Genomic DNA, 25,416 nt, shown 5'->3' with positions numbered 1-25,416 from the left:
TTATGATTTCACATCTTACATTTAAGTCTTTTATCCATTTTGAATTTACTTTTGTGTATGGTGTAAGTTGGTGGTCTAGTTTCTTTTTTTTTTGCAAGTATCTGTCCAATTTTCCCAACACCATTTATTGAAAAGACTGTCATTACTCCAATGTATGTTTTTGTCTCCTTTGTCAAATATTAATTGACCATAATGGCATGGGTCAATTTCTGGGTTCTCTGTTCTGCTCCACTGATCTATATGTCTGTTCTTATGCCAGTACCAGGCTGTTTTGATTACTGTAGCTTTGTAATCAAATGTAACTTGGTATCTGGTATTGTGATCCCTCCAACTTTGTTCTTCTTTCTCAAGACTATCGTGGCAACAACATGGATATTATTATGCTAAGCGAAATAAGTCAGGCAGAAAAAGCTAAGAACAGTATTATTTCACTTATATGTGGGATATAAAACTAAAAGTCATAGACACACACAACAGTATGGTGGTTACCAGAGGGAAGGGGGTGAGGGAGTAGTAAAGGGTAAAGGGAGGCAAATATATGGTGAGGGAAGATGATTTGACTTTGGGTGGTGGGCACACAATGCAATATACCCATCATGCATCATAGAAATGTACACTTCAAACCTATATAATCTTATTAATCAATGTTACCCCAATGAATTTAAAAAAGAATAAAAATTTGAACTCATAAAAAAAGTAAGTTGAAAACACTTCCTAAAATCTACATGCTAAGAACATCACATTTTATTAGTGATTACTTTAATAGAGCAACTTAGAATCTATGGTGTCAGCAAATAAGTTGTCCTATGTAAAATAAAACTATTGCGTAAAAAGAAAAGAAAATTAATGGGAGTGATAACATTCAGGAGCAAACAGAAACTTAAAAAAATTTTTAACCTCAGAAAGGCAAAAAATTGTATTGGTAAAAGAATGAAATGCTATAAAAAAGAATGTCAGGATATATGAGAACACTATAAATTAAAAACAAGATAGACAAAACAAAGAATTATAGAAGGGTTGGAACATAAAGTCAAGGAAATCTCCAGAAAATAGAAAAAGATAAAATGGAAAATAAGAGGGGAAAACATTTAGATTTGTGCAGGAATACTGGTCTAAGACTTCCAACTTCTGAGTAATGGGAATACTAGAAAAAAAGAAGGAATAAAGAATATATAAAAGAAACAAAAAAATTCCCTCCCTGTTTGGTGTGGTACAGTGGTCAGAGCACCAGCCCGTGAACCAAAGGGTCTCGGGTTGGATTCCCGGTCAAGGTCACGTACCTGGATGGCAGGTTGGATCCCAGACCCCAACCGGGCACACTGGAAGGCAACCAATTGATGTCTCTCACATCGATGTGGCTTTCTTCTCTCTGTCTCTGTGTCTCTCTCCCCCTTCCTCCCTCTCTTCCATTCTCTCTAAAAATCTATGGAAAAAATATCCTCGGGTGAAGATTAACAAAACCAATTCCCTGAAAGTAGATAAGACCTGCAGTCTTAATGGCAACAAAATGAAAAGGTACATACTAAAACATAAAATTTCAGAATCCTAGGAATAGAGAAGATTCTAAAAGTTTCCAGAGAAGAAAGGGATGGGGGAAATTACTAAAATTGGTAATATACAATGTATCATCCAATGTCAACAGATTTAAGAGCAACACTGCGAAATAAGAAAACTATAGAAATGTCTTTAGAACTGCAAAAATAAATTTCAACCTAGAATTCTATACTTTATTAAATAGGAGGCATTTCAGAGAAGCTATATCTCTAAAAAATTTCTGCCCATGTATCCTTTCCCAGGAAAAAGTGCTCCAGTAAAACAACGGAGTGTAACAAGACAGAGGAAAATATACAACCTAGGACAGCAATTTTTAACCAGTGTACCACATGGTGCCCTGGTGTGCCACAAGAATTTTCGAAACATGGAATACCTGACTATTTAGTCAGGGGCACTGGCCTCTTTTCCCTTAGATTGTCAAATAAAAAAATGACAACAGCCAACATAATAATAGAGGTCCAGTGTGAATGAATTAAAATTACACCAATTTTTTGTCAGATCAGCAAAAGATATATTTTTCTTGTGCTGCAGAATTTTAGTAATTAGTTTATGCGTGCGATGAGATGAAAAAGGTTGAAAATCACTGATTTAAGACATAGGGGATCCAATCCAATCCAGCTTACTTGCTGCAGATGACTTTAAAGAAATATGCCAAAAAAAACCAGGAATAGCTCTATACTAGACTAGGATAACAAAAGGCTGGGGAAGATTGCTTCCAATAAAAAATGGAACAAATGTATTTAGTAAATGGAAAATATTTTTGACAGGCCTGTGAAAAATTTTCTGAAAAAAAAAAAAAAAAGCTGTTAGAAAACAGGAAGTGAATATAGTCAAAAAATTAATTCCACACACACAAAAATGAGGACTTAGGTACTATGTTAATGTAGCATAAGTGTAGTATTTCTGTCTGACAGTAATCTTTCTCTGACAAATTACTAGATAATTACGTACCAAAAAAGTTATTTTTGAAAGTAGGGAGACCAGCTTACTTGCTGCATTTCGCTACCTGAGATCATGGTGATAAGGAAGAGGGTTTGGATTATCCTGGAGAAGTGCTCAAATTTCAGTAATATTTGAGAGAAAGAATGAAGAGTATACAATAAAGAGGCACAGCCAGAGAACTATATGGCTCAGAGGTAAAAAATATTTACATAGTCATAATAATGTAAACATTAATTCTGATTTAATAAAAACCATGATACATGTTGAGGGGACAGAGGAAGGGAAATAAGGCCATGCTGGGGTGAGAAAGCTAAGCTTTCAGCTGCTGTGACAATAAGTCAATAGACAGTGCTAAAAACCGACTTAACTATTATATTGTTGTTCGTTTTGTCGAAAAACAAAATTAAAAAATAAGGCAAAAAAGGCAGATCTTTATACATCAACCATGTTACTGAAATTTAACTTAAAGTTTAGAACCCCTTAAAAAATAAATGGGCATTATTAAGCCAAAAACTTTCCTGAATATGTAAGTTTGATAACTAAGATAATAGAAGAGATTTAGAAAATCTACCAATAAAGGTCCATGCTAATGATATTGGGTCCATTACATATTTTAAAAATCATGGTAGACAATTTTTAGTTCAAATTATTAGTTTCTTTTCATTCAAATTATTAAGTTTTTAACTGTTTACTTACATGGTATGAATAGTTCTTTCTTCTCTTTCCTCGCACTAAGAATAAAAAAAAGTCACTGATCAATGCTGATATAAATGCCATAGGAAAAGAAAAGTTACTGATTACCTGAAAGGTTACCAACATACAAAATAAGACAATATTTTATTCCATTTCTTTTATGATTTCCAACAAAATTTATAATTTAAATCACCTGGCAAGATGAGTCCCATAAAGTAAAATCTTAAAGCTAAGTTTTACTTGTTTGATCTCACAGATATTCTGTATTAGGTACAAATAAAAGTCTCTCCATGTACAGAAGAAAAGGGCAAAGTGAATTAGGCCAGGTGAGAAACAGCTAATAAACAAGTTTAACTGTTGCATTTCTGAACCACTGCTTAGTCATAGTTTCTATTTCTACATTTATACCCATTTTACTTGAATGACGAGGATCTAACGGTTGACTGCTCTAAGAACCAGTTTCTGGCCAGGCACCTGGAAGCATCCTGAACCACTTACTGGTAATCAACTAGAATACCTTACTCAAAAAAAATAAATAGGTCTTGCCCTGTCCAGTTTGGCTCAGTGGTTACAGCATTAGCCCGCAGACTAAACGGTTCTGGATTCGATTCCAGCCAAGGGCATGTGCCTGGATTGCAGGCTCAATCCCCAGTTGGGGTGTGTGCAAAAGGCAACCAATTGATATGTCTCTCTCACATCGATGTTTCTCCCTCTCTCTCCCTTCTACTCTCTCTGAAAAGCAATGGAAAAAATATCCTCAGGTGAGGATTAAAAAATAAACAAACAAACAAACATATAAATAAACAGATGGGGCTTTACTCAGTTGCAAAAGAACCGATCTAATTTAAATTTTAAAATGAGTGTGGCTAACATAACTAAACATATGGACAACACACAAAATCCTTTTGTTCTAACAAAGATCAGAAGAAAAAGAAAAGCTCCAAAGAGGGTCTTGGGCTGAACTTAGTTTCCCACACTGCCTCCTTTAATGTGGGACGGGCACCATAGACACACATTCCTTAGGACTGAAGAGAGGGGCATGGGATAGATTTTCCTTTACTGTCAGCACCCTCTCTCCCCATGTGAGCAGCCCATGGCTCTGGAAAAAACAGAAATACAGCAGTCCTAACAAAAAATGATCAGCTCCAGATAGTCAAAATGCACACATACCATTAAAACACGTGAAAACCCCCATTTTTTACTCTGCCGCATTGCTTCAAATAAAATGGAACCTTCCCTTCATGTGCTTCTGCTGTCATAATCAACTGAAAGACTTGATCAGTGTGCCTTTCTGAGCAAGTAAACTCAATTTAACATAACATTAAGGAAAATAAGCAGGCAAGCAAAAGTCTTAAAATCCTACAGTTTTTATTCTTATCCTAAAACAAACAGGACACAGGAAATTGACGCTAGTTTCAGAAGCTGAGGCTAAGCTTCTGGGAAACCCCACGTGGCTCTCTTTGCTCTGATGCACCCTGGCAGCATTATATCAGAATGAAAGAGTTTTGAATAGCTTAAAAGTTCTAGATATGATATATGATCATTTGGTTGGGCACTATGTAAAATAAAGCCAAAATCACAAATTTAACCCTCATATATAAACAACTGATTTTTTTTATTTGTTCAAATAAAAACCTAACTGTGACCTAAATCCTATCTTGACTTACCATCCACTTGAGATTTCTCCAGGAAAATTGTGCTTGCCCTCGGATGGTCGGAAGGTATTAAGTCTGAAGCCAACTCTGTATAGGAAGAAGAGAACATTAAAGAGATACTAATTTAGTTGAGTAGAAAAATACATAATTTAAAAAATAGCTACACAGCAATTTTAATCACTTAAAATCTGGTTGGGAAGAGTTTTTAAGTAATGCTAACAAGCCAATTTTAGTAAAGGTAACAATATAAAAATTCGATTGGGAAAATTCAAACTTGTAGAATCATTCAATACATGCGGAATAAAACCAGGCTATGTCCTAGACTTTCTTTTAACTTGCACCTAAATAACCTATGAATCAAATAAGTGCTTTCCCACTTCTACTTATCAATTAGAAATACAGTCACTCTCTTTTATGCTGATCTTACTAGTACATTCCAGAAACAGTCTCAAGAACCAAGTTACACTGTGGTCAATTAACTAATATATCAAACATGCCCAAAGCAAGTGAGCTGTTTTTGCCAAGTGTTCTTTACACATTTAGGCTAATTCTAACTCCATTCAGAAAATGAACTTAGTTAGTAGAGGCTTACTTGGGGCTATTCATCACAGCACATTTTAAAGGACAGCCTAAGAGCTCAATGCGCTAATCTACAGGAACACTTTCATGATAGTGACATTCAGCACTTTCATCAAAGTGATTTTTTAATTCTGCCCTTGAAACTGAACACAATGGGTCCAGGCTGCCTGTTGCTTCTTCAGCCAATTAAGCAGAGACAAGGTTGAATCAAGTATGAGCATTTATTCCATTTTTGCCAGCAAATGGGAGAGCAGTGGGATTTGTCCACATAAAATCTGCTCTGCCCTTCCCTTATTACCTGGCTGGTTATATAGGGCTGCACGCAAGGGGGGAGGGGTGCGTGTGGAAGGATGGCTGCAGATCTGTGGTCCCTGTGTCTCCTTCCAAGATCTTGAAGTCCCATAACAAGGTGGTTGACTTTCAATGGTGTTAAAACCCAGTTCTGCCAGTTCCTGGGATCTGAGAACAGTCAGCATTCCTGAGGTAAACTCCAGGAGTGGGGTTAGGCTCTAGGCACAGCAGCCAAATCAAAATGCATCCTGCCCTTTGTCTGTTCTTGAAATGCATTTTCTTTTCTGAGCAATGGGCCCATCCAGGCCCCAAGGTGTCTCATCTTTTTACAGCTCTGTTTTTCTTCTTGCAGCACATCCTCTAGTTTCCTAGGGTCTGTAGGAAAATTTCTTTATCTACAGTTAGTAAGGTGAATAATCATTAAACAGCTATGGTCCTATTCCTATTATATGCCCTCCCCCTTTTACAATCAGGTCAACAGAGCACAATCAACATCTCTACCCCCAACACCCTCAAATTCCAAAGCTAAACTCACTTCTTCCTTCCATGCGACACGATTAATTTGGGACTTCAATAAGAATACTTTCTGGACCTGATCATTGGGCTGCTTGTAAAAATGAAATTTGCTGTAGCTATATAAAGGTAGGTCTGCCTGCAGTCCACCTTGCACCAAGGTGGGATAATCTTCAACTACACAAAACAGGTACTTGAATTTTAATAACATAAAGTTTGCCACTATATGGAATAAAAAGGCATCACTTTTAAAAAACAAACCCTATGATATTCCTTAGTAATGACCATCTCAAACCACTTAACCAATCTTGTAAGAAAGTGGACCAAGATCCTGATAGAGTAATGGTTAAGGCAATATTTTCCAAATCACATAATGGTTCTATTTTTTAAAAGGGTATCTAGAGGTCAAATATAAATAAACCACATCCGTGGTTTTTAGAGAAGCAAAATGCTCACTGCTGTGTTAAAACTAAGCAGTCTAATAATGAATAAAGTCTAACACATCATGTCACACGTTTATACCTAGAACCCTTTTCCCCTCCCAGTAATACAGCTAGAATCTTCCACCAACATCATTTGGGACTTCCTGGTTTAAAAGACATCTGAGCCATCCATTTTGAAAGTATTGCCAACACTAGAAATTTAAATAACTAAACCAATTGCCCTGTTCTTCAAGAAAATTCCTTCACTAAATTTCAAGTTTATTAAATTGCTTTTGTAGGAACTATTCTATTCAACATTTCTGTGGATGAAAAGGGGCCACATGCTAACCTGACTAGCTCAGGGAAGGCCTGCATGGCAGCCTCGCAAACTCAGAGACCTAAATTAACCACAAAGGACGGTGTGCAATTAAAACTTTTTAAGTTAAAAAGCAGTTTATGGTGGGCAGTCATGTCCTAGGCCAGTATCTTCCCTGACAAAGGTAGTCTTTACCTTAACTGAGCCTGTCTATTGTCTTTTTGCATCTACAATAACATCATTGGAATGTCAAAGTAATTTTCCTTTTTCTGGACCCCTCAAAACACATGAACTATTCTGTGGAGACCACAAATCCCCTCATTGTTAACGAGTTGTTGATTGTTAATTGTCCTGTACCCACCTAAGTATCATTTTATTTTTTATCCAATCCCAGAGGTTTCCCCACTTTGTTTTCTCCTGCCTCCCTGATCTATCACCAAAGGATTTCATGTAACCCACTTACGTCTCCTCCTTGACTGTAATGCATAAAACAAGGTGCCGAACTGCCATTCTCCAGAGCATTATCTCAATCCTTTGAGATTCTGCTTCTCAGCACATGTCAACAGTTTGGCTCAAATAAACTCACAAAAATTCTTCACAGGTTTGAATATTTCTTATGTTAACATTTTAATGTAAAAACCCCATAAAATTATTTTAAAGGTTTTTTCCCACATATTTGAAAAATGAGACATGCTAGTAGCTATTTAGAAAAATAAATTAATTCAGTTGTGCACAAAGTGAGATGCAGCCTTTAACCTCAGACTTCTGAAAAAATTCAAGACTAATTCCTACCAAAAGTAAAGCAAACATATTGCATTTGAATAAAAAATAAGAACAAATGTCTGCAGAAGTAGCCATATTATATATCGGTGTCTATGGAATGATATAGTTTAATTAAAATTTTCAATGGGAAGCCCAGGAAAAAAGAGTGTATTTGAATCAAAGAAGAAGCAGGCTTCCACACACACACACAAACCAAGATGTGCTGCTATGGCTCTAAATACAAAAATCGAAAATCAAGAAGGCTGGTACAAAAGAAATGACAACATGCAGAAACACATCAAAATTAGCTCAAGTAACAAACAAACAAAAAAGTTGAAACTGCCCCTACCCTACACCTAAGTTCTAGGGCAGGCACATGACCCAGGGCTGGCCAATGGCTCACAGCTGGCCTGGCACCTCCCAAGAACCTAAGAGAAAGGCAGAGGTGAGCTCTGGGATCCTTAGGTCATCTGGGGCTGTGGATGCTCCCTTTGCCAGCTTGAGAAGAAAGCTTTCTCAGGAGAAACCAACAGGGTAGCAGAACTGAGACAAGTTCTGAGAAGAACATGTAATTACTGAATCAAGGAGTACCTTGATTTTTTACTCTGTGACTCTGGTTATACAAATCAATACTTCTCTTTAAAAGATTTTAAGTATTTTTAGATTTTTTTTTTTTAACATGCAGCATATTTACTGTTTAATGGATACATAATCAGCTATCAAGTGTTATTCCTATACTTTACTTAGCCAAACTCCTATTGGGGTTTAGGTACTTACAAAGTTCTATTCTTATAATATTGTCAAAAAAAATCTTCACATGTATAGTGTTTATTTAAACAATCTTTTAAACCTCCTTAGAAAAGCTCTTTAAAATAAAATGACTAGACCAAAGGTTACATTGTTTTTATGGCTCAATATATAAAACTAAGTGGCTTTCCAAAACAAGTGAGGGCATATTAGTGTGTAATGCTGCAAAGCATACCATTTTAGCTTCTACCCTAGTTTTGCATACTTAAAAAAAAAATCAGTTATGTGAATGAGGAACCTCATGGTGTCTCTAATTTGCACTTCTTTGACCACAGTTAACAGTGTTATTTTCACTTTGGTGAGTTGCCTATCATTTGCATGTACTATATCCACTAGGCCCTAATGTTGTCAATTTGCATGAAGCTTTTATAAAATATTTTCTGTTTATAGCCTACAACAGTTTTATATATAACTTGTACTTTTTGCTAATCACAAATACTGCACCACTATTTTATAGAATGGTTTTAAGCATTTTTCAGAAAGACACTGATTTCAATTTATTCCAATTAAACAGAAATATCAGCAGTTTCTGGGCCAACTGCTTGGTACCTGTTTACTTAAGGTTTCCTGCATTTATTGAACTGCTCTATCCCCTATACTATACATTGTATTTACTATACATTGTATTAGTTTTGTAGCCCATAACACAAATTTAGAGTCTAACAATAACCATATACACTAATGATTTTCTCTCTCTTGAGACCACACTATCCACCCCAGTCAGGTGACTCCTACCGGAAGGCCTTGAGCTGGCTGCCTCACCAAAGGGCACAGAGCATGCTTCTGTGTCCCCGAGTCTTCTGCTCCTTGAGCCTTGCTTCTAGCTTCCTAGCCTCTGACCATCCTAATTCTGGCTTCCAAACCACTTCTGTAGCTGCCTCACCTTGGATCTCAGTATTGCCTTGTTTTAATGTTGAGCCCATTTTATTTTACTTTAATTTTTTTTTAAAGAATCCACTTTTTAAAAAATATATATCTTTATCAATTTCAAAGAGAGGAAAGGAGAGGGAGAGAGAGAGAAACATCAATGATGAGAGAGTCATTGATCGGCTGCCTAGCCCGCAACCTGGGCATGTGCCCTGACCGGGAATCGAACCCCTATCGCCTGGATCCTAGGTCAACGTTCAACCGCTGAGCCACGCCCGGGCAGGCACGCTGAAGTCATTTTAATGACTGTGACAGAGACGTGACATTTCATATAGTGAAGTACACCTTTCTTCCTTTATTTTTAAAAAGTACTTTGCTCGTTATCTTGGACTTTTAAGAACATTCCTTAGTAGCAACTTACCTCAATTTCATCTCACATTATGTAATGTTACTGTTTTAACTCTAAAGTTTAAATACTTTAATACACACAAAAATCGGGTGTGTGAAAAAACGCACTATCCCCAAAGCTGATCACATGTTGTGTCATTCTATAAATTCTATTCCCATGTCCCATATATGTGGAATTTACATTCCTGCTCTATCAAGCCTGATTTTTCAAACCTTGGATAATTCAATTTACACCACTCAGAGCCTGTCTTCTGACACAAAAGACAGATATAATTCCTATACTGCTGAACTCAAAACATTGTAAGGATCAAATGAAATGCAACAGCAATTTATATACTACACACAAAGCACCAAAAAATGACAAAGCTTTCATAAATTAATTCCAAAGCAAAATATGAACATTTAGCATTTCATTGGAAACTGTATGAAATGCCAACTCATTAACTTATTACCCACACATCATCTTAATATGTGTTTTGGTTGCTCGTTAAAGGAAAGGGAATAAAAGTTACACAATTAGCAAGAATTTTTCTCAGTGTTCTGTTTTGTGTTTTTTTTTAAATAAGCTTATTTCCCCTGTTTCTGTCACGGAGATCACAGGATGTCTCCTCCTTCCTTTTTAAATGTAAGTTACCCTGGAGATCACAACATAGCAGGAAAGATTTTATTCTTTTTTATAGCTCTATAGTAGTCTACTGCATGGATGTACCAGTTTATATTACCACTCCCTTACTAGACTTTAAGTTACTTCCAATGTTTGTATTTGAAAATAATGCAACAAAAACTTGGTGAATATATGGTTTCTTATTTTTTCCTACATTATTTTTTATTTATATTTTTGGTGAAGGTATATTACAATTTATTACAATTTTTTTTGTTGTTCAAATATTACAGGTGTCCCTTTTTCTCCCCAATGACCCATTCCACCCCATCCCACCCCCCTCCCCAGTCCCTCTCCACACCATTGTCCATATCCTTGGGTTGTGCATATATGCATACAACTTCTTTGGTTAATTGCTCCCGCTCCACCCACCTGCCCCCCTCCATCCCTCTAAGATTCATCAGTCTGATCCCCACTTCCATGTCATTGAATCATTTCTGTTCATCAGTTTATTAAGTTCTTTAGATTCCACATATAAGCGAGATCATGTGATGTTTGTCTTTCTCTGCCTGGCTTATTTCACTTAGCATAATATTCTCCAGGACCTTCCATGCTGCCCCAAAGGGTAAAAGATCCTTCTTTATAGCTGCATAGTATTCCATGGTGTAAATGTCCCACAGCTTTTTTGTCCACTCTGATGGGCACTTGGGCTGTTCCCAGATCTTAGCTATTGTAAACTGTGCTGCTATGAACATAGGGGTGCATATATTCTTTCTGATTGGTGTTTCTGGCTTCTTAGGATATATTCCTAACAGTGGGATCACTGGGTCAAAAGGCAGGTCAATTTTTAATTTTTTGAGGAACCTCCATGCTGTTTTCCATAGTGGCTGCCCCAGTCTGCATTCCCACCAGGAGTGTACTAGGATTCCCCGTTCTCCACAATCTTGCCAGCACAAGTCGTTTGTTGATTTGTTGATGGCAGCCATTCTTACAGTTGTGAAGTGATACCTCATTGTGGTTTTAATTTGCATCTCTCTGATGATTAGTGATGTTGAGCATTTTTTCATATGTCTCTTGGCCATCTGTATGTCCTCTTTGGAAAAATATCTATTCAGGTCCTTTACCCATTTTTTAATTGGATTGTTTGTGTTCCTCTTGCTGAGTAGTATGAGTTCTTTGTACACTTTGGAAAATAGCCCCTTATCAGATACATCCTTGGCAAATAAGTTTTCCCAGACTGTGGGATTCCTTTGTATTTTGAGGCTGTTTTCTTTTGCTGTGCAGAAGCTTTTTAGTTTGAGGTAGTCCCATATGTCTATTTTTTCTTTTGTTTCTCTTACCCTAGGAGATGTAACAGTGAAAATTCCACTATGTGAGATGTCTGTGACTTTACTGCCTATGTTTTCTTGCAGGATCTTTATAGTTCCGTGACTTACACTTAAGTCATTTATCCATTTTGAGTTTATTTTTGTGTATGGTAAAAGTTGGTGGTCTAGTTTCATTTTACTTGCATGTAGCTGTCTAATTTTCCCAGCACCACCTATTGAAGAGACTGTCTTTACTCCATAGTGTGCTCTTGCCTCCTTTGTCAAATATTAACTGACCATAATGGCGTGGGTCTATTTCTGGGGTCTCTGTTCCGTTCCATTGGTCTATGTCTGGTGTTGTACCAATACCAAACTGTTTTGATAACAGCAGCTTTGTAGTACAGTTTGATACCCGGTAAAGTGACCCCTCCCACTCTGTTCTTTTTTCTGAAGATGGCTGCAGCTATTCAGGCCTTTTTTGGTTCCATATAAATTTTTGAAATGTTTGTTCTAGGTCTGTGAAATATGCTGTTGGTATTTTAATAGGAATTGTACTGAATCTATAAATTGCTTTAGGTAGTATGGGCATTTTAATATTAGTTCTTCCAATCCATGAAAATGGTATATTCTTCCACTTGTTTATATCTTCCTCTATTTCTTTTTTCTGTGTCCTATAGTTTTCCAAGTACAGGTCTTTACATCCTTGGTTAAGTTTATTCCTAGGTATCTTATTTTTTTAGTTGCAATGGTAAATGGTACTTTTTTTTAGTTTCTCTTTCTGAAAGTTCATTGTTGGTGTATAAGAATGCCATTGATTTCCGGAAGTTGATTTTGTATCCAGCTAGTGGGGTGTTAAATTCTCCCACTATGATTGTGTTGCTGTCAGTCTCCCCCTTAAAGTCCATCAAGAAATTTTTTACATATTTAGGTGCTTCTATATTGGGTGCATATATGTTTATCAAATCTAGTAGTACTTTGATGGAGTCTTTAGGGTTTTCTATGTATAATATCATGTCATCTGCAAATAATGAGTTTTACTTTCTCCTTTCCAATTTGGATACCTTTTATGTTTTCTTCCTGTTTGATGGCTGTGGCAAGAACTTCCAGTATTATGTTGAATAAGAGTGGTGAAAGTGGACACCCCTGTCTTGTTCCTGTTCTTAGGGGAAATGGTCTTAGTTTCTGCCATTGAGTATGATGTTGTCGGTAGGTCTGTCATATATGGCCTTTATTATGTTGAGGTATAATCGCTCTATTCCCACTTTGCTGAGAGTTTTTATCAGAAATGGGTGCTGGATTTTGTCGAATGCTTTTTCTGTATCTATTGATATGATCATATGACTTTTGTCCTTCATTTTGTTTATGAGACGTATCACATTTATTGATTTGCAGATGTTATACCAGCCTTGCATCCCTGAAATAAATCCCACTTGGTTGTGGTGTATGATCTTTTTAATGTATTGTTGGATCCGGTTTGCTAGTATTTTGTTGAGGATTTTAGCATCTATGTTCATCAGGGATACTGGCCTGTAATTTTCTTTCTTTGTAGTGCCTTTATCTGGTTTTGGGATTAGCATGATGCTGGCCTCATAAAAAGTTTGGGAGTTTTCCCTCCTCTTGAATTTTATAGAATAGTTTGAGTAGAACAGGTGTTACTTCTTCTTTGAATGTTTGGTGAAATTTGCCTGCAAATCCATCTGGTCCAGGACTTTTGTTTCTTGAGAGTTTTTTTTATTACAGCTTCAGTTTTATTAGTTGTTATCAGCCCATTCAGGTTTTCTGCCTCTTCCTGATTCAGCTTTGGAAGGTTGTATGACTCTAGGAATTTGTCCATTTCACTCATGTTGTCCAGTTTGTTGGTATATAGCTGCTCATAGTATTTTCTTTTGATCCTCTCTATTTCTGTTGGGTTGGTTGTTATATCGCCTCTTTCATTTCTGATTTTATTTATTTGGTTCCTTTCTCTTAGTTTCTTGGTGAATCTGGCTAAAGGTGCATCAATCTTACTTATCTTTTCAAAGAACCAGCTCTTGGTTTCAATGATTTTTTTGTATTATGTTTTTAGTCTCTATGTCATTAATTTCTGCTCTGATCTTTTATTATTTCCTTTCTTCTACTTCCTTGGGGCTTTTCTTGCTGTTCTCATTCTAGTTCATTTAGTTGTATTAGATGGTTCAGTAGAGCTTTTTCTTACTTCTTGAGATAGACCTGTAATGCTATGAACTTTTCACTCAGGACTGCTTTTGCTATGTCCCATAGATTTTGGGTTGTTGTCTGTTCATTTTCATTTTTTTCCAAGAAGTGTTTGATTTCTTCCTTGATCTCACTGGTAACCCATTCATTGTTTAATAACATGCTATTTAGCCTCCATGTGTTTGAATATTTTTGAGTTTTTTATAGTGGTTGATTTCTAGTTTCATGGCATTGTTATCTGAGAAGATGCTTGATATGATTTCAGTCTTCTTGTATTTGTAGCGACTTGCCTTGTGCCCTAAACTAACATGTGGTCTGTTTTTGAGAATGTTCTATGTGCACTTGAGAAGAATGTGTATTCTGCTGCTTTGGGGTGAAATGTTCTGTAAATGTCAGTTAAATCCATTAGATTTTGTGAGTCACTTAAGATCTGTGTTTCCCTGTTGTCATTTTGTCTTGATGATCTGTCCAATGCTGAGAGTGGGGTGTTAAAGTCCCCCACTATGATTGTGTTGCTGTCAATCTCTCCCTTAAAGTCTATCAAAATTTTTTAATATATTTAAGTGCTCCTATATTGGGTGCATAAATGTTTATAAGGGTTATTTCCTGCAGTTGGATTGACCCCTTTAGTATTATGTAGTTGGTATTTCCTGCAGTTGGATTGACCCCTTTAGTATTATGTATTTTGAAGTCCATTTTGTCAGAAATAAAAACTGCTACTCCGGCTTTCTTTTCCTTTCCATTTGCATGGAATATTTTATTCCATTCCTTCACTTTTAGCCTGTGTGAGTCTTTTGCTCTCAGGTGGGTCTCTTGTAGACAGCATATATTTGGGTCCTGTTTTCTTAGCCATTCAGCTACCCTATGTCTTTTGAATGGACCATTTACGTTTAAGGTAACTATTGATATATACTTATTTAATGCCATTTTTCCCCTTTATGCTAATGCACCTTTCTGTCATTATTCCTTCTTTTTCTTAGAGTAGTCCTTTTAGCATTTCTTGCAATGCTGGTTTCATAGTACTGAACTCCTTTAGCCTTTTTTTGTCTGGGAAGCTTTTTATTTCACTTTCAATTTTAAATGATAGCCTTGCTGGATAAAGCAATCTTGATTACATGTTCTTGCTTTTCATTACTTTGAGAATTTCATGGCACTCTCTTCTGGCCTGAAGAGTTTCTACTGAGAGGTCTGATGTCAGCCTTATGGGGGTTCCCTTATAGGTCACTGCTTGTCTCTCTCTTGCAGTCCTTAATATTTTCTCTTTGTCCTGTTTTCTTATCCATTCAGCTACCCTATGTCTTTTGAATGGACCATTTATTCCATTTTAATTATATATTTGCCATTTAATGCCAATTTAATATTTGCCATTTTAATTATGATGTGTCTTGGAGTGGGTCTCTTCGGGTCCCTCTTGTTTGGAACCCTCTGTGCTTCCTGAACTTGTGTGACTTTCTCCCTCGCCAGCATAGGGGAGTGTTCTGTCATTATTTCATCCACCAAGTTCCCTATCACTTGCTCTTTCCTCCCCCTCTGGTAGTCCTATAATGCGAATGTTGTTTTGCTTCATGTTGTCCCAAATCTCCCTTAGACTGTCCTCATGCTTTTCAAGTTTTTTCTTTTTGCTACTCTGATTGAGTGTTTTTTCCTATCTTATTTTCTAAGTTACTTATTCTATCCTCTGCTTCATTGAGCCTGCTTTAATTCCTTCTAGTGTATTCTTGATATCAGATATAGTATTCTTTATTTCTGCCTGATTCTTGTTTATGATATTCATCTTTTTCACGTTTTCACTAAGTTCCTCTACCTTACCATCAAGTGCCTTGTTGTCCTCATTGATTTCCTTGAGCATCTTTATAACCATTACTCCGAACTCTGTTTCTGATAACTTGCTTAACTCCATCTCACCTAAGTCTTTCTCTGGCCATTTTCCTTTAGTTTGGGGTTGTTTCTTTGTCTCTCCATTTTGGTGGCTCTTAGTGTTTGTATCTATATATTAGATATATTTGCTGTCTCCCAGTCTTATGGGGTGGGATTTTGTAGTGTGAGCCCAGTGGAGCCCAGAGGTGTGTTTTCCTTATACTTCTGAGCTCTTTGCTCTAGACATGTCTCTTTTGTGGGTGATTTTTTCATGGGTTTTTTGGGCTCTCTTGTTCTAATTGGGTCTAGATTGTTGTTGACCAGTCCTTGGGAGGACTCTCTTCTCAGGTTGGGTAACTGTGTGTCTCAGCCCCAACCACATCATGTGAGCTGTTGTACGGGTGCTGGCAAGGCTGGACAATACACAACTAAACTTCCAGGAAACAAGAGGTATCTTTAAAAACATCTTGACAATCACAATGCAAACAACCTAAGTGAAAATAGAACTGGGAGAGTGAAGGGAGAACACAAATGCTAAAGCAGGAAAAAAAAAAAAAAAAAGGTAAAAAAATAAAAGTAAAGCTAGAGAGAGAAAAGTGTATTATTGTTAATAGTGATGAAAATTTTAAAAATAATAAACTAAAATAAAATGTAAAACATAGAGAAACTACTGGGAGAAAAAAGGGGCACAGAAAAGATTCTGAAAGGCGAGTAAAAAATTAAGGGAGAGAATAGGAATAGGATAATAGTTGAAAATGAAAACATAAAAACAGAATAAAGAGAAAAACGGAAACTAACAATCAAACAAAAAGACAGGAAGGCAGAAGGGAGAAAAACAAAAGGGAAAAAAAGAAAAAAGAAAAATAAAGTTATGCCAACAGATCAAGAGGAGAGAGAGAAAGATAAAGCCATGGCAGGGAGGGAGTCCAATAAGAGATATGAGGGAAACTATAGAGAAAAGCAGTAAACTTGTTGGTTACAATGATAAAGTCCCAGCAATTAAGCAGGGAATATCAAGAAAATCTTGATAGTAAAAGCGAGAATAAAACAAAACAAAGCAAATAAAACAAAACAAAAAAGCAAGCAAGCAAAATAAAATTCTTTAAAAAAAAATTTTAAATTTTAAAAATTAAAAAAAATTATAAAATTTAAAAAGAAAAAAATTTTTTTCCCTTCTCTTTTAACCTAGGAAAAAGAAAAAGAAAGTCAATCAGATGAGTTTCATCTGGGCAGCTTATGTTGTCTGTGGCTCACTGTTTTGTGTGCTGATTTCAGTTCTCCTGGGAGGTACCTGTATATCAGCCAATGTGAGGATCTATATAGGTTTGGCTCTGATGTCCTTAGGTAGATGGTTGATCTGAGGCTCTCTGTGGACCACTTCCACATGTCAGCTATTTTGCAACCGTGTGGTTGCCTGGTATTACTCCAGAGTCTTCTGTCGAGTCGTTAGGGTGTAGGCTGGCTACTGTAGCTCGGGATATCGCTCCCCTAGAGGTTTCACTGTCATGCACTCACCGTGAGGAAGTTATTCTCTGCTCCACAGCCAGCTCCTCAGTCTCTACCCTATCCTCTGATTCTAGTTCCCCATGCACTGGTCTGCTGCAGGTTCAGAATGACTTCAGCCTATTGCCTTTTCTGTATGGACAGTTTCAGCAGCCTGGGCTCAGTGGGTTCAATTAAAAAACTTTCCAATGAGCACTTTGCCTGCCCAGCCCCCAGCAGGGACTTTCAGCTTTTCCTCCAGTTCCCAAACAACAGTCCCTTAGAGTCTTATTCTTGTAATGTCCTACCAGGAGCTGTTCTCCCTTACCCCTCAGGACTGTGCCCTACAGGGGTATCTAGGGATTCAGTGAGCTGGACCAGCCCCTTTCCTGTTGTGGGTGGTGCTCCTAGCCTGCAGGAGAGGCAGGCGAGCTCTGCCCCTCCCTGCTCAGCTCTGGTTGGCTAGTAGCACAAGGCATGTATTTCAAATACTCTACTATGCAGACACAAATCCCAGCTTCCTCAGGTCTCTCTCTTCAATGCAAGCCAGGAAGATGGAAGCCAGTTCAAGGATCAAAAACTCAAAAACCCACAAAGCAACACCCAAGCAGAGAGTCCACCCTGCAAGGTCCTGCTGCCCCAGGGCCAAGGCACCCAACAGGAGGGGACACAAAGTCAGCTCCATGCAGCTCCCCTGCACCGCTGATCTCAGTAAAGCTGGGGCAGCTCCACGGCACCCTTCAGGGCTGGTCAAAAATCCCAGAAGCTCCCTACCGGGAGCTCAGGGAGGGAGGGCTCCCCTCCCCTTCCCTGCGCCGCACAGATTAAGTTCTTTCTAAGGCTCAACACAATGCCTTACAGGAAGGCAGAGGGTCCTTGTATGGGGCTGCTCAGTGCAGACCTCTGGTCCCTTACTACTCAGGTGCCACACACTTTGTGACAGCCTTTCCTATGGTCAGCATCCACCATTAGCAGCTTTGTTTCACTAGGAAGGTGCTGTCCCCTCCTTGAGGGCACACTGTTCCCCTGGGTCCCTCTGCCCTCCGCATGGGCCACTCCTCTTCTCCTCCACTCCGGGTTTGAGATCCCCGCTTTTGGATGCTGGTCGGCACTCCTGAGGGGATGGAGCTCTGCAGCCTCTAAGCCTCAGGGCTCAGAGGCCAGCACAGACTTCAGGGGGGACTCCCCCTTTCTATGCCCCCCCCCTTCCAGACTCTATGATGTTTCTTCTGTGCTCCCTACTTGAAATGTGGGTATATTTCTCTGGTTTTTCCAAGCTGGTTACGTAGCATTTTAGGAGTAAATTGAGTCCATGGCTGGGAACAGGGGCACTCTGCTTCTCACAGTGCCACTTTCCCTCCTATGGTTTCATATTTGTGGGGTATGTCTTCAGCATAAATTCCTCAAGTAGGATTCCTTGATTAATGCAACTACATTGTTGTGCAATGATGCCAACATCTCTTCATGGGTGGAGCCATTTTGCATTTCCATCAGCAATATATGGAGGTAACTGTTTCTCCTCAGACTTACCAAAAATTAAGTGTCAAGTTTATGGCTCTTCCCCCAAAAGGAGAGAAACTACAGTATAGTTTTAATTTGCATTTCTCTTGTGCGTAGAAACACATTTAAAGCTAACCTACATTTCTTTTTCTGTGACTTGTCATTCATACCTTTGTTACTACATTTAGATTTACTTAATTTCTTTAAGTCAGCCTATTTTAGGCCTTTATTGTTTTTGCTTTGGTTTAAGATACTGTTGGCTCTCACTTGAATTACTGTGCCAGCCTTCTACCTGAACTCCCTGCTTCCATCCTTCTTACACAGTAGCCCCTCCCTTCTCTCTCTGTTTCTCTCACTCTCTTTATAGAATCAGCATCATTTCCCTACATATAATCCTCCAATGGTTTCCCATTACTAGACTAAAATTCGTATTTTTTGTAAAGGCCCACTGAGCATATGTCTTAATGCACCATATTCCTCCTCTGGCATCCCTGTCTGCTGCAGCCACCACTGTGTTTGCCGTTATTGGCCTGCACTCTGTGTATCCCATCTGAGGAACTCTGCATGGAAGTCTTTCCTCCCGCATGTTCACAGGGCTCCCCCTCATTTTAGGACTGGCTCAGTGTCACTGAGGAGAAAAGCTGTCTTTAGCCAACCTGATTACATAATTCTGTTTGTTTTTAATACTCACCCAAGGGTATTTTTCCATTGCTTTTCAGAAAGTGAAAGGGGGAGAGAGGGAGGGGGAGGAGGAGAGAGAGAGGGAGAGAGGGAGAGAGAGAGAAAGAGAGAAACATCAATGTGAGAGAGATACATACATTGATTTGTTGCCTCCCGTATGTGCCCCGACTGGGGCCAGGGATCAAGCCTTCAACCAAGGTACGTGCCCTTAGGCGGCATCGAACCTGGGACCCTTCAGTCCATGGGCCGATGCTCTAACCACTGAACCAAACTGGGTAGGGTTACCGTAGTTTCTTGACTGTTCATGTGTTGTCTGCCCCTAGCCTCCTCTAGAAAGTAAGGACTTGAGTTAGGGTGGAGGCTTAGTCTTGAATATCACTGTTTGTCCTGCATCTGGTATGAAGCCCAATAAACATCTAACTGTTTCAGTGTACCCCAAGCCAGTTAACTTTCTCCCAACACTCTTATATCTTCTAAAATTTCATCCAATGTGATCTTTTGATTTGTCATCTAAGATCAGCACTTCTTTCAGATCTCAGAGTAGCAGTTATTCAGAATTAAAGACACAAGAACCACATAAACCTAAAGAGAAGTTCTAATGTCCAGTGAAAAACCAATTGTGACTTTAATTTGGGTTAAGAACATTTAACATTAAAATACCTTAACTGCAAAATGACATCCAAATTAAGTTATAAGAAAGTATACCATCTGAATTCTATATAGGTAGTTACAATGCATGTTTTATCGGTGTCCCCAGAATAAAGCTTTATACTGGGATTTTGTACGGTTCCACTTTGAAAGATGGCCCATCATGAAGGCTGGATAACTGAATGATGCTCCATCCTTTTGAAGGTACATGAACAGTTTATTAAAGAACTGCAGGAGAGCTCCACCCAGTTGCCTCAAAATACATCCTGGAGCGCCCTCTAGGGGTCAAGCACAGTTCCAGGAGCTTTATGTCATTACATCTCTTTATAACAAAGTTATAGAGCAGCACAGAAACGGCGACCTCATTTTTGTAAAAGAAAATGTTACGTTTATACGCATACAAAAGGTTCACAAAGAATAAACATCAAAATTTTAATAAAAGTTCTGGGTATTCTCAGCATAAGTAAATGACTTTTCTGTATTTTCCAATCTTTTACCCCAAAGGCTTATTAATATTGTCACACACAAAAAAGAGGGTTTAAAGTAGCTTCTGGAAAGAGTAAAGATCTGTTGCACAGAGGTTTTTCCACAAAATACTGCCAATTCCTTCCCTACTCACTCCTCAGGGCCAGAGGGAGAAAGGGGGTCACTTGAGAGAGCACCTTTAGCCAGCAAATTAGCAAAGCTCATAAGGTCAGAGCATAAAAGGCTGTGTGAGCAGTTGGTGAGTAATAATCAAATTGGATGACGGGACCTTAGTGTCCTTTTTGTGTTACTGATGCCACCATCAGTTATATTAAATATACTATTAGATAAAGGCAGGGTACCAGACAAATTCTTTTAAGTCTGTCTGAAATCTGTACTAGTTCTTAAGAATATTTCCTGGAAATGACCTAAAGAAACCATGTTCTGTTTCTGAAAAAACAAGGCAGAGCATCATTCAAGTGTGATTTTGTGTAAGTAACCAAATACTTCAATTCTCCATCATAGAAAAGTCGGAATGCTTTATATCTAAGTAGGTATTTCCTAGTTTCCAGGGAAACCAATATAAAATTGTCTGAAATAAAGACATTAAAAGCAATCTTCCAATGTGCTTGTACTTACATTTGTTATTTTTATCTTGTTTCTATGGAAACTTAATAACAGGCAAATGCTGAAATTGAGGTTTCTCATATCACTTTATGGAATGCCCCCCAAAATTAAAAACAAATTGAAATAAAAATCTATCATAATAAACATCAAAAGGTAAATTCTATACTTATGAACTCTTCTAATTGAACATTACTTATTATAAGCTTATGTTTAATCCTTGTTACTTGACCTGTCCTCTTACCAGCTTCTTGCAAAGCCCCTCTATGTCCAAAGCACTATCAGCTTCAATTTGAGGTTGTCAGAACAAACTTCAAAATATATCAACCATTAACCTGGTAAATTCATGCTATTTCGTGACTTCTAATTTTATTCTTATCCATTGTAATGAATTTATAGACACAGGATGGAGTAACTGTGACTTCTGAGTTGTATACAATAATTTCACATGGGAATAATCAAGACTGGAGGAAGTTAAAATAGGCTCACTTTGTGGAGAAATTATAAAATATAAGCTGCATTCTAAAAGAGTGTTTTAAGCATCACAAAATTTAAATTTTGCACATCTATCAGTCACTTCACATTCTAAGTCTTGGTTTCTTCGGCAGCAATAGAGGGATAATATACACAGGTCTTATTTGCAGTTAGAAGAGCCAAATGAGATATACATGGAAGTGAGCTGTAAATCTTAAAAGAATTCTATAAAGGTCCTATTTTGGCCTCCCATCCAACACTACTCATATACTAACTGGTTTATAAAATAACTCAGACAGAGGCTTACCTTACAGAACCAAGCAGAGAGAAGTTTTCACAGGTGCTCACTTGCTTTGTGTTTAAAGGTACAATTAATTAATTCACATAATTTGTACCTTTTCACAATATTTTAATTTTTCCCCACAATATTTTAATATTCTGAAAAGGGAGTACTTTTCCATTGCAAAGCCATATCCACCATCCAAGTGAATTCACAGGCTTCATTATTCTTTTAAAGAAATTAAAAGCTCAACTAAAGTTTAAATAGAATAAGAGCTATAATACATTTTCTCTATGAAATAATAAAATAATCTCTGGCATTTAAATGAAACAAATGGATCAATGGGGTTTTAACATCTTTGTGAATGAATGCTTTCTACTTCTGAAAACACAGTCTTCATTAGCTACATTGTTACCCAAAATTGTTTTAAACCAAATATTTCCTCTCTCCTCCCTCTCCCCACTCTCCTCCCCCCTCCCCCCACTTTAGGCATCTGGTCTTCAGAACTTTTACCTCAACATTCTTACAGTTAAACAGGAATCTACTGGCAGGAGGGGAGAGGACCTAGAAGGAGTCATGGAGACAAACATTCTTGTGCAGGATCTGGTGTCTTAATTCCCAAGACTTCATGTTACAAATTAAAGTCTAAATCTGTGTTCTTCTCTTTTGAAACTTTTGACCAACACTCTTGTGAACCACCCCACCCCTCCCTTAAAACAGGCATTAGGAAAGTGAAGTCTGTTAAGTCACTGAAGACATACTGTGTGAAAGTGGATATATAAAGTAATCAGAACTCTGTGGGTTCTTCTTCGTGTAAAAAAACAAGCAAAAAAACTATTCTCTGTAGCACTGGCAGTAACATTTCACATCATTCAGTAATTTTAAGTTCCCTCTCCCATCATTTCCTTCTGTGTTCAAATTATAGTTGGAAGGAATAAAGCAGCTTCTATCCAGGCAACTGAAAACAGCCTACTTAAGAACACCACATAGATTCTGTCAGTTATCTATTTTGAATTTAAGTAACAAATCCTAAAATCTGGCAGCTGAACTGTCCCTAGTTTCAACTACCTTAGGTGGGAGCAAGGGTATCACCAGGCCCTACCTTGTTCCTTCACTTAAGTACAATATGGACAGGTAAGGAGAGGGAGATGGGATGGATACTCTGAAGTTGGGGTATTAGAGTTTTCATTGCAAAAAAGGAGAACATTTATCCAAAAGTCTTCACAGAGTCCCACGACACATTAAACAGAGCCATGAACAGGAAGGGCCAACGACTGGAGTGTCTCAGGCTGCGTTGGGAACAGAAGAAAGAACTGGGCGTTTGGGTTGTGCACGGGGAAAGGACCTGGCTGACATGGCGGGAAAAGAATAAGGGGCCGGGACGCCAGGAAGAGCCAGCTCCTGGAAAGCCAGCCCCAGGCAAGAAGGAGCCTGAGGTGGGGGCTCCCTCCTGGGGTCAGTGGAGAGCAGCGAACCCCTGACGCCTCCTTACCTTCGGGCACTTCCAGGTCGCAGAGGTGCAGCACGCGGCGGCCTTCGCAGGCTCGGAGATCCAGCTCGGCAGGTCCCGGGGCAGTGGCGGCTGAGGGTGCCGCCCCCGAGTTCCCGGCACCCGCCGCACAGACATCAGACTCATCCTCCCGGCTCACCCGCCCAGAGCGCCAGCGCAGCCGGGGGCTGGCACCGGGCTTCAGGCAGCACGTCAGCTTGTTCCCCATGCGGAGCCTCCACCCCAGGGGCCGCGGGCAGCCAGCCCCCGGAGGGCTCAGGGCCCGGCCACGCCCCTGCTGCTGCCCCGCCTGCTGCCCGCCGCCACCGCCTCCACCGAGCCGACCAGTCCGTGAGGACGGCGAGCAGCCGGACTTACTTAAAAGGTGTGGCGATCAGACAACCGCCCCGAATCCCAAGCACCGCGAGAAGCGAGCACCAAGCTCCTCCTCCTGCCACAGTTGCTTCCCAACTGAAGGCAGGCCTCCTGCTGGCGCCAGCCAACCCGAGCCCACTCCGTGGTCGCCTGGTGACAGGGGACCAATCAGCCCGAGCTCCCGCCACGCGCCGCCTCGCGGGAGGCAGTGCTTCCGGCCGCGCCCTCCCGCGCTGCAGCGCCCCGCCCCCGCCGAGCGCGCCCGTGGCCCAGCGGCCGGCCCCACAGTCAGCTGCTGTCGGGAGGGCGGGAAGGCTGCAAACGGGGTGCACCGGCTACGGCAACGGGGTGAAGAAGGGAACAGGCGGCGAGACAGTGAAGACAGCAACTGAGGGCTTCTCTCTGCGAGCATTTGGCTGAGAAGAGAGATGTGGTAGTACTCAGAAGGAAACACAGTGTTAGGATTTTTTAATTTTAAGATGAAAAAAATATGAGTATATTTATATCTTAAAGGGTAAGAGCCAATGGAGAGGAAAGAAGTGTGAAGTTAGAGGAGAAGGGAGAAGGACGGAGCAAGGCCCCACGTGAGCAGGAGGGGCACCCTCCAGAGCTGGGGCCGGTTAGCTTTAGGAGGACAGAAAAGCAAGGGGGGAGAAGGGCTGTGTGGCCACAGAGACATTTCTGGTAGAGGAGAGATTAGGAAGAGCTCATCCGATGACCTCTATTATTCTTCATTTTAATAGGCTTCTACATGGAAGGCCACTCTGGGAAGGAGAGGCCAATGTGTAGAGAAGTCTACACTTCAGAAAAGCTCAGACTGCCTGGCGAGACCAAATACTATCTTCCCTCTGAGGTGGGCAGATTGAAAAGAAATTTGAATAAAAACCAAGGAGCTCTACTATAAAGAGGTATGTCACAAGGTAGAAGAGGAAGCTAATTGCTTCTCCCAAATAATTAATAAGCCTGCTAACCTGATGAGGTGGCACTGCCTGGAAGAGGTGCCACCATTTGTGGTACAGCTGCTAGCATGTGTCACTGTGACAGGCTTCTTGACATTACTTACATTTAATTATGTTCCATTTTACATTATTTTAACTATTCCAGATTAACACCACTAAAGTCACACCAACAAACCACGCAGAATGATGAATTAATGACGAGTGGAAAATAAGCACGAGTATCACCCCCATAAAATTTCAAGCTCCCATGAAATTTCAAGTCCAATTTAAGGCATTCCAGTATGCCGAACCTGACCCTCACCAGTCCCACTTATCAATGATTTTTAAAATGCAGTCGGCACACACATGGGCTTCTGATCACATGGGCCATTCCTGGAAGAGCTTGGAAGCCCCACCTGTCTGTCATGACCAAGAATTAAACCTGCATGTGATTACTCCATAAGCCAAGATTCTGTCACTCACCATTCCTCCTCCACACTGGCACTCAGAGAACACTTCAAGACAATACATGATGCTGAAGCTCAACTCTGGCTGCACACCAGAATCAGAGGGAGAGCTCTGGAAAAATTAGGCATGTTCAGGCCCTACCAGATCTGTGAATCAGAATCTCTGGGGTATGTCCTAAGTATCAGTGTGGCTTTAAAATGCTCCCAGGTGATTATAATGTCCACC

The 25,416-nt window shown here is 39.4% G+C and overlaps 1 protein-coding gene across 1 annotated transcript in view; it reads right to left on the bottom strand.

The window, feature by feature from the left end:
• LOC107530233 (cyclin-Y-like protein 1) overlaps positions 1-23,639 on the bottom strand; it is a 53,220-nt gene extending 29,581 nt beyond the window's left edge. Inside the window, exons 1-3 of the mRNA XM_087815386.1 lie at positions 23,414-23,639; positions 4,857-4,931; positions 3,193-3,227 (exon numbers count right to left, since the gene is read on the bottom strand). Coding sequence (XP_087671512.1) covers positions 3,193-3,227; positions 4,857-4,931; positions 23,414-23,639 — 336 coding nt within the window. The remainder of the gene's footprint in view (positions 1-3,192; positions 3,228-4,856; positions 4,932-23,413) is intronic.
• Between the last annotated feature and the right edge of the window lie 1,777 nt (positions 23,640-25,416).

This window comes from Miniopterus natalensis, chromosome 1 (assembly GCF_054644295.1).
Source record: "Miniopterus natalensis isolate mMinNat1 chromosome 1, mMinNat1.hap1, whole genome shotgun sequence".
Lineage (NCBI taxonomy): Eukaryota > Metazoa > Chordata > Mammalia > Chiroptera > Miniopteridae > Miniopterus > Miniopterus natalensis.
The sequence above is the reverse complement of the archived record's forward strand: the minus strand, read 5'-3'. Positions and strand labels throughout refer to the sequence as shown.